The sequence below is a fragment of the Cheilinus undulatus genome, linkage group 5 (genome assembly GCF_018320785.1).
Source record: "Cheilinus undulatus linkage group 5, ASM1832078v1, whole genome shotgun sequence".
Taxonomy (NCBI): domain Eukaryota; kingdom Metazoa; phylum Chordata; class Actinopteri; order Labriformes; family Labridae; genus Cheilinus; species Cheilinus undulatus.
In genome coordinates, this window is record NC_054869.1 from 48,322,386 (window position 1) to 48,335,555 (window position 13,170).

General features: G+C 39.3%; 2 protein-coding genes across 2 annotated transcripts in view; one reads left to right on the forward strand and one right to left on the reverse strand.

The window, feature by feature from the left end:
* The window catches only part of dpp7 (dipeptidyl-peptidase 7), a 37,033-nt gene extending 32,472 nt beyond the window's left edge, over positions 1-4,561 (forward strand). Inside the window, exons 10-13 of the mRNA XM_041786976.1 lie at positions 2,051-2,207; positions 2,302-2,366; positions 2,451-2,521; positions 3,995-4,561. Of these exons, the coding sequence (XP_041642910.1) occupies positions 2,051-2,207; positions 2,302-2,366; positions 2,451-2,521; positions 3,995-4,106 (405 nt within the window). The 3' untranslated portion in view covers positions 4,107-4,561. The remainder of the gene's footprint in view (positions 1-2,050; positions 2,208-2,301; positions 2,367-2,450; positions 2,522-3,994) is intronic.
* A 4,703-nt stretch (positions 4,562-9,264) lies between these two features.
* LOC121509531 (tripartite motif-containing protein 16-like) lies at positions 9,265-11,946 on the reverse strand. Its single transcript, XM_041786971.1, has one exon. The coding sequence runs from the start codon at positions 11,876-11,878 to the stop codon at positions 10,220-10,222; it is 1,659 nt and encodes a 552-aa protein (XP_041642905.1). The 5' UTR covers positions 11,879-11,946; the 3' UTR covers positions 9,265-10,219.
* Positions 11,947-13,170: the final 1,224 nt, after the last annotated feature.

Here is a 13,170-nt window from a genome sequence, read left to right on the forward strand (position 1 = left end):
AGTGTTCGTTCACTTGGGATGGGCTCAGGATTTAGCAAAACTATCAAAAAACCAAGGGACCTGTCTTTACAAAAAGTTACAAGCCTTTATTAAACTGGCGTGCAGCTTTCTTCAGAAAGCAACTTCCATGCTCTACTTTGAGAATGTCAATTTAATAAAGGTTTTTAGCTTTTTCATAAAGAAATTGCCTTGGTTTTTTGATAGTTCTGCTGGATTTGTTTACGCCCTTCACCAAAGACCACTGTCTTTTTACCAGCACAATTAGTTTCAAGACACTCTCCAGTCCAATGTTCCTTTTAGACTCAGGATTTGATTCTGTATGTGTGAAAGTATGACTAAAATAATAGTTATAGATGGAGCTTTCTGTTGAAGAAACCAAACTATCTAAGGCCAGAAACTATAATATGTAAATCACCAGACTACAATGAGAAAAAAAAATGCTCTACAATTGTTCATCAATCCCTACTTTGATGTAAGCTAAACTTACAAAACAGCAGTATCCATCGTTTGAGCAACTTGAGCAGTATGATCCATCATTACCTCGTTTAGACAATGCATAAACAGGGAGATACACTACATTCAGAAAATAGCTCCAGGGTGATGCTACAGTTGTTTAAATCCATCTATTAATTATCATTAATCTACACTCAGTACCCCATAATGACAGAGTGAAAACAGAATTTTCATATCACATGACTTAAGTATTCAGATCCTTTGCAAAAACACCTGAAATGTAGCTCAGTCTCCTCCCATCTCTCTGGATCTTTGCTGAGATGTTTCTACTCCTAGTGTGGAATCCACCTGTAAATTAAAATGATTTGACTTAAATTGGAAAAACAAAACCCTTTCTACAGAAGGCCTCACAGCTGACAATGATATCAGAGCAAAAATCAAGCTATGAGGTCAAATGAGCTGCCTGCAGAGCTCAAAGACAGGATTGTTGACAGGCACAGATCTGGGGAAGGTTACAAAAACATTTCTGCTACACTGAAGGTTCCCAAGAGAACAGTGACCTCCAATGTCCTAGCCAGGACTTTTCCAAGCGCTGGTCAGCTGGCCAAACTGAGCAATCAGGAGAAGAGAAGAGGTGACCCAGAACCTGATGGTCACTCTTCCTGAGCTCCAGAGATCCTGTGTGGAGATGGGACAAAGTTCTAGAAGAACAACCATCACTACAGCCCTCCAGTGATCTGAGCAAACTCCAAGTATCTTTGGAAATTGCAACAAGTGTGTGCCTTTCCAGTCAATTAAATTTAGCACAGGTGGACTCCAGTGCAGGTGAAGAAACATCTCAGCAAAGATCAGGAGAGATGGGAGGAACCTGAGCTATATTTACAGAGTTTATGCAAAGGGTCTGAACACTTATGACACTGTGATATTTCAGTTTTTGATTCCTGATAAATTTGCAAACATTTCTATAATTCTGTTTTCACTTTGTCTGGGGTACTGAATGTAGATTAAAGAGAATAAAAATGAAGCTAAATAACTGCAACATAAGAAAAATGAAAAAAGTGAAGGGGGTCTAAATACTTTCTGGTTGCGCTGTATATCTGGTTTAGGCATTAAGATACCACATGGTAATACAAAACACTTTTTTGTGGACACACCTCAATGCATATGTAAAAAAGCAATGTTCCAAGTCTAATCTGGGACACCTTCATCCAGATTTGACTGATTTTATAGATTATTGGATTATTGATCTCAGCTCAGTAGTAAGAGACTTTCTTTTAGCTTCAAAACAGTTATTTATTTGTGACCATTTTTACTTTTTTTTATATCTTTAAAACAGCAAACATGGAAAAAGTGAACCTCCTCTTGAATGGCGACATGGCTCCTATGTTGGTTAGCAGCATCAGTGGTTCAAACATCATACTTAACCATCTTTAGAATGGGAAAAGTACAGCTAAAGAAGAGTCTTAGGTCATGGTGTGTTTCAGATTTGTTGAAAAATATGTCATGTATGAGAAAAGGAAGGTTAAGATGTGCATGGTAACATAATGATTAAAATCATTCCTTTAGCTGTTTACTATGGCTGTACTTGTGTCTGCAGGCGTGCACAGAGATCAGCCTTTGCTACGAGAGCAACAACGTGACCGACATGTTTCCTCCTCTGAGCTTCAGCGAGAGCGACCGAGAGCAGTACTGCTTCAGGCGCTGGGGAGTGGTTCCCCGGCCAAACTGGCTCAAAACGCAGTACTTTGCTGACGGTGAGCAGTGAATACAACACACACGCTTGTCTCTTTATGAAACTAAATTGAAATTAAATCAGGTTTCCACCTATGACTCCCCTTTTGTCTTCAGAACTCTCCTCCACAAGCAACATCATTTTCTCCAATGGAAACCTGGACCCGTGGGCTAACGGAGGGGTAACAGATCCCACAGTTGGACACGTCTAAAGTAAAGTGTGGCGTCTGTTTTCAGTTTGACTCATTCTGCTCTCTGCTGTTCAGGTCAGACAGTCGCTCAGCCCCTCACTCATAGCGCTGAACATCACAGGAGGAGCTCATCACCTTGATCTAAGGTACAGCACCGCAATTTTTATCAAAAGGTCAGAGAAACAAACAACAGAACATTTCCCTAACAGAGTGGCTGCTTGCTTTGCTGCATGTGTCCACTTTGTGTGATGTACAAACAAACAAAGGGAAGTTCTCCAAAGACATGGTAAACTGAGCTTTTACTTTGAAAGGCACAAACCATACCTAGCCTACATAGAAAGCATCAAGCAGGAACAGCACACATTCCTGCTCCTCCTATATGGACAAGGAAAGCCCAAGATGGGAGAGAAGCAGCAAAACCCAGAGCCAAGCAGGCATCATTCACAACAAAATTACACTGATTTAGTCAGAAGCAGAATAAAGGAGGAGCTAGGGTGGAGGAGAGTTACAAATGCAGCTTTCAGAGAGAGCGGCAGAGCAGTTTAAATAAGTCAGCACGAGAGTGATTAGCCAATAGCGTGCTTAGAGCAAATCAGCTGGCCGTCAGCTGATGAAGGCTTGCGTGAGATCAGCTGATTATGTTTCAGCTTCATCAGGGTCATCACAGACAGACTGCAAACATATTCTACCAGTGTTGATGCACATATTGCTCTCTATCATTTTCCTGTCTATATCAGTCTATTGGTTGAGTGCAAAAAATAGGTAAGACTTCGGTTCTCTAAACTCTCAGCCCCTGAGACATGGGAGATGAGATGCAGACAGTCTGAAAGCTCTGACTTGATAGCATGCAGGCGAACTGGAAATCCAGCCGTGTCACAGTCAAGATGTGATCCCCAGCTCCTGCCAGTTAGCCCTGAGTGCAGTGTGCAGATCGGGGCGGAGTTCAATGCCGCTTAACGTCGGCGTTTCTTTGGCTGAGTTGAGTGTGGGGGGCAGAGCTCAAAAAAGCAGTTGCAAAATGAAGTGAGGTTGTATGTAACGAGACTGAACCCGGTTGGTTTATGGAACATTGAGATGGGTGGAGTCAAATGCTGAGCGTTGAGCGCCGCCTGATCTGCATGCTGCAGTCAGGGGCTTCTCACTCTTGCAGTCACCTGACGATGTGTCCTAGGACACAGTGGCTACATCAGTGGCCTGTAAATGTGCATGGATGTGTTTGAATAGGATTAGTAAAAGCCTCTTTGTTATCATCTGAAAAACTGAGGTTTTTTTTCACATCAGAAAACAAACAGGCATTTTGATTTTTTGTTGTTAAAATAGAAATTATTGAAATTTGTTCTTTTTTTATAATAGAGACATGACAAAAAAACTTTTCTTCCATAAAAACCTCAAACAGTTGTGAAAATAAACCTAGTTATTTTGGGTTACTTTGCTAAGTGTTATAAACATAATTTAGTGTCTGATTGACATCAGTGGTGACCCATTTTGCAGCTTTCCATTACCCCAACATGAACCAAACCCTGATGTGCAGCTCTGGTTTAGAGTGGGGGTTGTAGACAAACTTAAAACTGTTTCAAAGAAGAAAAATTACATACTGTTGCTTTAACGTTTCTTTACAGAGGGTCCAATGATGCAGATCCAGTGTCAGTAATCATCGCCCGCAGGACTGAAGCAAACTTGATTGCACAGTGGGTCGACAACGAGAGGATCCGATTAAGAAGATCGCCTTAGATCACTGTTTGTTTCAGGAATTCTGTTTCCTGTCAAATCAAACCTAAGATCATCATGGAACAGTTGATGTTTAAACTATAAAAGATTTACTCACCTGTAGTAAAAAAAAAGGGGTTTTAAATAATGTTCATCACTTTAAGGGATAAGGTTTCCCTTGTAGCTGAACCAAACATTTCTTTAACGCTGAAGTGATTGATTTAGCGTGTTTGAACAGAAATAAACCCAAATTTAATCAAATTAAACTCCCAGAATATGCAGAGCACCTGAATCTATTCAGAACAGGACACTGAAATCAATGAATTTTGAACAACCTTGATGTAAGTGATTATTTTATATGGGATAAAATTGTTGCTACTTCATCATCTTGTTTGATTTCTTTATCGCCTTGCCATTTCAGCTCTCAAGTGTAATGTCTTGTTTTTTTTACGATTAATAAAGTTTAATTTTCTGATTAATCATCACTATTCTCGTGCAGATAAAATACTGTAAGGACCAAAAAGGCAGATTTTTCCACACTGAGTCTGTTTTTTTTCCTTTCCTGATGCTTCTTCTCTCATCTGTTTCCTGGTCTAAAAAAATATAAAAAAAAAAAACTCAAACTCCAGACTTTCCCCTGTGGAGATGAATAGAGGATTATACACCTCAGGAACTCCTATAGGCAAAGGAAATTTTTACTAAACGTCTGGACATCAATCCAGGAAGAGGATCAGCTCAGAGAAGTCTGAACTTTGTTTCCTTTCTAACAACGAATCCTCAGTACAATGCTGCTCAACATCTGAAAACATTTGAAGTTAAAATTCAGAATTTTTGCAAACTTTTAAATTCCTTTTTTAAATCTTTTATATTGAGCTCCTGCATCATCTCAGATATTTAAACTTTTCAAAGGCACATAAATCCTTCATTTCCGTAGTTGTTTTTATCTGTTTTGTTACAGCGGCTCTCATGAGTGATAGGACGTGTAAAGCCCCAATTCCTTTAAAGTTGGCATGTTATGAAAAATGTGAATTCAGCCAATAATCTCACATTGAAGTTTGTTTAACCATTTATTATGCAACATACTGTACCTTGAGAGATACGACTCATGAGTAGGGCCAAAGCTGGCCAGCCCCACCTTCAAGCGCACAGTTTGTTCCGTATCTTCATTGCCTACATCCTCCTCTGCCAGTTGATTGGTTAATATCCATTCCGTTTCTCACTTGGATTGGTCAGCTAAGACATCGAGCCAATCAGAGGCAGAGGAAGGTGGGTCTTCTCTTTGCAAAATGCGCAGCGGGAGAGACGGAGAGGGGGGTGATGTTTCAAATGACTTGTGCAGCTTTTTCCACCCTGCACTGTAAATGTTTACATGTTTTGTTCAATAAAAACATGAAAACATGTTTATTGTGTGGTATTAGTTTAAGCAGATCGTGTTTGTCTATCATTGTGACTTAGATGAAGATCAGCACAGATTTTATGACCAATTTATGCAGAAATCCAAGAAATCTCAAAGGGTTCACATACTTTTCTTGCAACTGTATATAGAAACAAAAGGTTATGCTATTATTGGACTGTCATATTTTCAGTGTTCTTATTTTCCACAGATGGGGTATCGATAATTGCTCATGAAGGACTGTTGTTGACAAAACCCTGAATATGTGTGAACAATGTTTTGGTCACAAAAACTCACCAAACTTATATTACCATACTACCACCTCCTTTAAGTGAAATTCAAACTGAACAACATTTGGAATTCTCTGTGAATAATGAAAGTGAATATATATGAATATGACAAAATTTGTGATTATTACAACTTACCCGAGGTCCCGCTTGACTCAACGAGTCTGTTGCCTCATCCATCACAGAGGACAATACCCTCCTCTGCCCTGAGCTCGGCCTTAACTTTTGCGGCCATGGCAGCCCTCCCCCCACTCTGCCAATTGCTATGTTTCTTTCAAAACAAGGAGAGGGACACAAGGTCAGATGGGGGCAAAGTGACACAGTTAGGATTTGAAATGCACGATTTTGATACACTTTTGGTCAATGAATAAAAAAAGGCCACTTACTCATTCTACTTTTTGGGGTTCACCAAATACAACTCAAGTAGCCTACCCAGATGGGACTGTATAACTGTGGACTTCAAGCTGAGGATCTTACTCCCACCAGAGTGATGGGTATATCCCATGAACTAAGGATTGGTAACATGTATCAATGTTGCAAATTACAAAATTATGTTAAAATAGATTAATTTGAAATGTAAAAGATAATTGCTTTTAGCAGACCTTGTGAAAAAATGGGACGGATGTGGAGTTAGTGATGTAGACGCAGCTGGGGAACAGAACGTAAAGTTGCATCCCTGCTGGAGTCTTATGGGAGCAGCTGAAAAATGTAATCCAAAAATTCAAAAGTGTGAACAAAGAATAAATTAAAACTATGTTACCGATTTCCAGATATCATTCTAACCAGAAGTACTTTTTTCTGTTTTTATCTAATACTTAAATGTATTTTTTGACATGTCTTTGAATTTTCAAAATCTTCTTGAATCTTTACACTGGCGTCCTTAAAAACCATTACTTTAACCTCTGTCTGAAAAGCTTCGTTTTCGCTGTGGTCTCTTTAACCCCCCACCCCCACAGACTAATCGCTAGCTCCCTATCACCAGCCCCATATGTTAGCCATTGCAGCCCAGTCTGTATGAAGCTTTGTTTTAAAAAAAAAAACATTTACATCACATTGTCATGAGAGACCACATATTTCTGTGATACATTCAAACTTACAGCCTGAGGTTCCAGGGTTCCATCGCCGTCTTTTTTCGATGGGACAGCACCAGCCTTTAGCTGAAGCACAGCCGCATGTCCAGCTTCGTACTGGCCCTCGTTAGCAAAACAATCCTCTGTGAAGTGCTGTGAATACACAAGTACGTTTGACCCTCGCTGTTGTTGGCCTGAAAAAATGAACTGTTCCCACAGTTTTCTCATGTTTTCATTCTTAGGTAAAGAAAACAATTTTGTCTTTCCCTCACAGCCAAAGACACACTTTCTTTGTGACAGCTGCTGAGTAGAGCAGTGCAGTATATATATATCCCGCCCCTTCATGGTTGTCACCTAAGGCCTTGTGGTGGCGGTCTGTTCCGCTTTGCCGCCAGCACGGACGAACCCATCAGGAGATCCTATTGCGATGACCTCATCAGTTCGCTCCATCAGAATCTCGTCTCAGGAAGATCTCGGAGAGATTCCCAATGAACCGTTTTCATCAGTTTACTCTCTAATTCCAAGATTACTGCCACATACAGTACGTTTATCTTACGGTTTGAAAATTTGCATACGTGAAGTATGGACACCCAACATTGTGACTTTATATTTATGTTTTAAAAATCGTTAAAGTATAATACCCCCTCTTTAAAATTGTCACAAAATTAACAAATATGTGTCTAAATTGGCTTTAAAGAACCCTTACTCCCAGGATTAGGAGGGGTCTGGCCCTCCTCATTGCCACAGACTTCACATCAGCTGCCATCTGGGATGTCGGTGATGTATCCATTTGGATTGGTCAGGACCACATCGCCACTTTCCAAAACAAGATAAATGCTTGATGGAATAAGCTGAAAGTACGGGCAAAACATTTAAGGGTTAAGACAATAAAGTTTATTTCAGATGTATCTTTTTTGCAGGGGAAATTTTTTTTAAAGGGAGTAAAGACTTTAAATTAAATGAAAACAACGCCAAAGCTTCAGTGTGATGATGGCATGTTTGTGTAGTTGACTTGCACAGATGTTAACCGTCTGTGTTAAAAGTTATCGCTGAATTAACAATGCCTATGTGGAGCAAATGTAGAGCTCTGGACCAATATGCTCCCATAAACTAATTAACTGCAAGTCTGGTTTATAAACTTTACTGTCTTTATAGACATCAGGCATATGTGAAGCTTTTGTACAGCCATCACACTAGCAAAAGTAAACCACAGTTTATATATATACATACATATATAAACAGTACTTAACAAATTTATTAGACCACCACCCAAAGTAAGGTTTATGCCACAGCTGCCCTAAATTAACAGCATTGGTAATTACCAAAATCATTTTTTATGTTTCTGCAATGGTTAATACACCAATATGTAGAAGCTCTTTAACCCAAATGATATTTTTAATGCTAAAATACAGATATTATTGTTATCCATGAATTTTCAAATGTACTGATTTACAAAAAAACTGAAAAAATAGTAAAGCACATTATTATTTCTTGATTAATATGTCAAATTATAGTTATTTACTTGCATTCCTGAACAGAAAAATGAGTTTTAGTGGTTGAATGTTATGTTTGATTCATTCCTGACTTGTCAGAGAAGCCCAGTGAGCCGGCTCAAATTTGAGTGAAATCAGTTTTGAATTCCTCGTTCCTGTTCAAAATGGTAAATCATGGAGAGCTCACTGAAATTGAAAGAGCACGCATTAAAAAGCACTTCATGATGCTGGATGGTCTCTGAGACAATTATGACAGGTGGTATAATAAATTTGTTAAGCACTGTAATACACATTATAGAGGGCAGATGGGCTAAAACGATTTTGGTTTAAGCCTCTTCTAAAGCAGGGGAAAGTTGATGAATGAAAAAGTTTTTAAAGTTGAGCAGTGACAACTACTGGAGTATTTAAGATGAACAAAAATGAATTACCAACAACCCAGATTATGATGTGAATGGAGACCTGTTAGCCAAGGCTTAGTGGAAAAGAGACATGCTGTGAAGAGGGGAATGTTTATTTCTAACGATGTTCACCAATGCTAGGACAAGGGCATTTATTTATGGTTAAAGCCAAAGACTGAAGTGTTTACATTTTTTTATTTCATGTCTTTAACTGTTAATAAGGTGAATAAAGATAAATAAAGATTTTTATAAACATTGAGTTCAGTGCAGCTTTCCAGAAAACCCTACGGTGTTTGGAGGCTGTTTAGAAAAATAAAAACTGTTTTAAAGGCCATTATTTTCAGCCACCTTAGCTCTAATGAAGTTAACCATTATTTAACCCAGAGTGTTTCATAGCAGGAGTGTCCAACTGGGATATAAAGATCTTTTTACAAGGTAGTCCTGACTGAGACAGCAGCAGAAGACATTAGAACAACAGACTGTAAACAATTCTTAAAATTTAGTTTTATTTATGAGTTTATTTTGAACATTTTGACGAAAATATACAGAAAGAGAGTCAAGCATAGAATAGTTATGATGACAAAAAAACCCACACAAAAGAAAAATCAAATGTTTCTTCATTGATTGATTTCCCTGAATCAGTGGTTCCCAAGCTTTTTACCTGGAGCCCCCCTACTTATATCTAAGAAAACCTGAGCCTCTGAAGACCCGCAAGAATAAAATATTGATCAATAACATTTCAAAATCACCATCAATATAAACTGATTTATTCACAAAACCCATTTATCATTTTGTCACTGCAATAAAGTAAATCTGTATCATAAGCAAATAGAAATAGTGTCAGTATAAAGAACATTCACATATATTAATTTACTAAATGAAGCGTAATGGTCCCAGCACTGAACCTGTAGCAGTTCTGAATAAACTTGATTGATATGAACATATTGAATTATGGTCTAAGTAAGCATGAGCCAAGTGAGTGCTACTGCTCTTATTCCATATTTCTGAAGTTTTATTATTAATAATTGATGACCTATTGTGTCAGATTCATGCAGCATTTTCCTTGTTTTAAGTGTCTGATGTTATTTCCTCTACAAAATTCCATGAGAGCCATTGAAAATGTCGTGTTATTTCTAAATCTGTTTGCTTGGCCATCCAGTAGATTGTGTTTGGTAATAAAGTCATCTGGTTTTGAGTAAGATATGATTGAAATAAAGGTCACATCAATCAGCCAATCATTAGTGTTCAACTGTGAAATATTAGAAAGTACAAACCTGTATGAGCAATGCCAGTTGTATGGTTTAAAACACTCAGATGTTTTTTTTTTTTTCAACTGTAGCATAAATGAGCCTGAAGTGGGTTAGAAGAACAAGTTTGTGAGTAAGAACGCTTGGTGAATGAGGTCCAATCAGCTCTCAGCAACAAACATGAAGAAAAATCAAGCTGAAGGATTCAAACACAGAAGTGAACCCACTTTTCCTTTAAATGACTTCTGTCTACTTCAGCTTACACAGCTCAGCTGTGCCAATAACATGAAGTCCAGCATGTAGAGGCTGAGTGAATGTGGTGTGGACTCTGTGGAGGAGAGTCATGGTCTCAGAGATGCTGTAGAAGGACAGAATACCTGCTCTGTGATCCAGGTACACTCCCACTCTGGAGGACAGAGGACCAGAGACACGAGTCTGGACATCATTGTACCAAAAGTCATAACCACTGTCATCACAATCCAATGCCCAAGATTTGTCATTGTATCCAAATCTACCCTCATTCCAGTTCCCTGTTCTGCTGATATTCTTGTATGCGACTGCTACATAAACTCTTCCGCTCCTCTCCACCTCCCAGTAACAACGTCCAGTCAGACTCTCTCGACTCAGGACCTGAAACCATGTAGTGAATCTGTCTGGGTGACTACGATAAGACTGTTGTCTCGTCCTTTTTGCTTCTCTGTTCCCATCAGATAATATCAGCTTTCTGTGTGCTGTGTTTGGATCCAGTGTGATGTCACATGAATATTTGATGAACCCCTCTCTGGTCTTGGGCTCTGGTTGTGGCAGTAAAACATCCACTTCAGTCACTGTGAGTGAGATGTTTGTCCATGTCTCTGTCAGGACGTCCTGTAGTTTATCTCTGACTGCTGACACAGCCACTGTCACGTCTTCAAAGTACCTCAGAGGACGGATATGGATGCTGGATGAGCGTGTAGGTTGGCTGAGTGCTGACAGTGAGGGGTAGTCGTGTAGAAACTGGTTGTGATCCTGTGTTTGTGACAGCGTCTGCAGCTCGCCGTCTTTCCTCTTCAGCTCAGCGATCTCCTGCCTCAGCTTCTCCTCCAGCTCTTTGACTCGACCCACTTCACTTTCCTGCTTGGATCGGACCTGCTGGGTCACATCGGAGCATTGTTTCTTCATGAGACGGATCAGCTGGGTGAAGATCTTCTGGCTGTCCTCCACTGCTTTATCAGCAGAGCAATTGATGGCCTCTGCTTCCTGTTGAAGCAGCTTCACATCTTTCTCTCTGTCCTCGATTCTCTGCTGGATCTTTTGTCGATTCACCTCCAGCTCTCTCTGCCTCTTGGCCCTCTCTGCTGCAGCTGAGACCGTGTCGCGGCCTTTATGCTCGTCTAATAAACAGATGGTACAGATAGACTGCTGATCAGTGCGACAGAACATCTTCATCACCTCATCATGATGAGAGCAGACGTTCTCCTGGAGCTTCTTGGACGGCTCCACCAGCTTGTGTTTCTTTAAAGGAGCTACTTCAAAATGAGGCTGAAGGTGATTCTGACAGTAAGAGGCCAGACATTGCAGACAGGACTTTTGAGCTTTCAGTTTCCTCCCGGTGCAGACATCACAGGCCACATCTTCAGCTCCAGCATAGCAGTGATCAGCAGGAGCAGCTTGGAGTCCGCTCTTCTTCAGCTCCTCCACTAAAACTGCTAACATGGTGTTTTTCAGCAGCACAGGCCTCGGTGTGAAGGTCTGCCTGCACTGAGGGCAGCTGTAGACTTTCTTCTCATCCTCTGTATTCCAGTGGGTTTGAAGACACTTCATGCAGTAGCTGTGTCCACAGGAAACAGTCACCGGATCCTTCAGTAGATCCAGACAGATGGAACAAGAGAAGGTTTCCTGATCCAGCTGAATCCCTTTCTGTGCCATTTCAGCTCTCAGAGACAACGACCGTCAGAGTTTGACTTTCTAAGAAATGAAACTAGTTTGAGCTCTGATCTGCACAGCATGTGTTTGTGCTGTGAACGTCAGCTCGGGTTGGTCACACCCATCTTCAAACTGTAGATCTGATGGGGAGTGAATGCGGAAATGCTGAGTCAGAGGAGCTGGCTGTAACAGAAAGGGGGGAGGGATTATAAAGCTCTGCTTCATTCCAGGAAGAGGAGCCTCTCAGTGAAGTTTGAACTTTGTTTTCTTTTTAGCAATAATGCATCAGTCAAATGCTTCCCAGCATCTGAAAGTATTTGAAGCTTTAATTCTACAACTTAATAAGTTTTGCACTTAAACTAAGAAATTAATTGAAAAAAGATCTTTTATGTTGAACTCCTGCATCACCTCAGATATTTTAAGTTTTCAAAGGCAGATAAATCCTTCATTTCCATAGTTGTTTTTATCTGTTTTGTTACAGTGGCTTGTAAGGGAATAATAATCATATTTTCTTGATATTTAGGGCTTTATCATGGGGTTGTCATGATGGGGGATCAGGAAAGCAAGTCATGAGATATGTGAGCAATTGTATGTTGTAAAATGTCATCAAGTCCACCTTATGAGGAGATGACTATTGCATGTGGGGTTGTAAAAGTAAATAAGTTGCAGAAAACAGATGTATGATGGGATGAACTTTCTTGGAATGTGTTCAATAACTATAAAAGGAGGAGTTTTGCGAATGATGGCAGAGAACACACTTGGGTCTTCTCTCCATACTGCAGTGTGCAAATAAAGGATGAGACTTGATTCATACAGCGTGTCATTCATTTTTTGGGAAAACGTTTTTTCTGTTTTTGAAGATTGCTATACAAGGCTCTCATGAGTGATAGGACATGTAATACCCCAATTCCTTTAAAGTTGGCATGTTATGAAAAATGTAAAAAAAAACAAAAAAACAGAATACAGTGTTGTTCAAATCCTTTTCAATTGATTTCCAATTAAATACAGCACAGGGACAAGAAATGTATTGTTCCAACTGATTTATTTTAGTGATGGAAATATACTCATAATTTATTATTTTCTCTTCTTTTAAAAAATCCTTAAAAAATGTAATTCACCACAGCAAATGGTCAAAATCCTCATCTTCGAATTGCACAAAGAGTTAAAACACTAGATGATGAAGAATCATTTATTTTATTATATACTATATATTTTTATTTATATAGTAAATATGAATTTTAAATACATTTTTCTTACTAGCTTAATTCTGACTTGTTATATTCCATATTAACTTA

Coding starts and splice junctions, on each gene's coding strand:
- LOC121509531 (XM_041786971.1), bottom strand. CDS start 11,878: ATGGCACAGAAAGGGATTCAGCTGGATCAGGAAACCTTCTCTTGTTCC.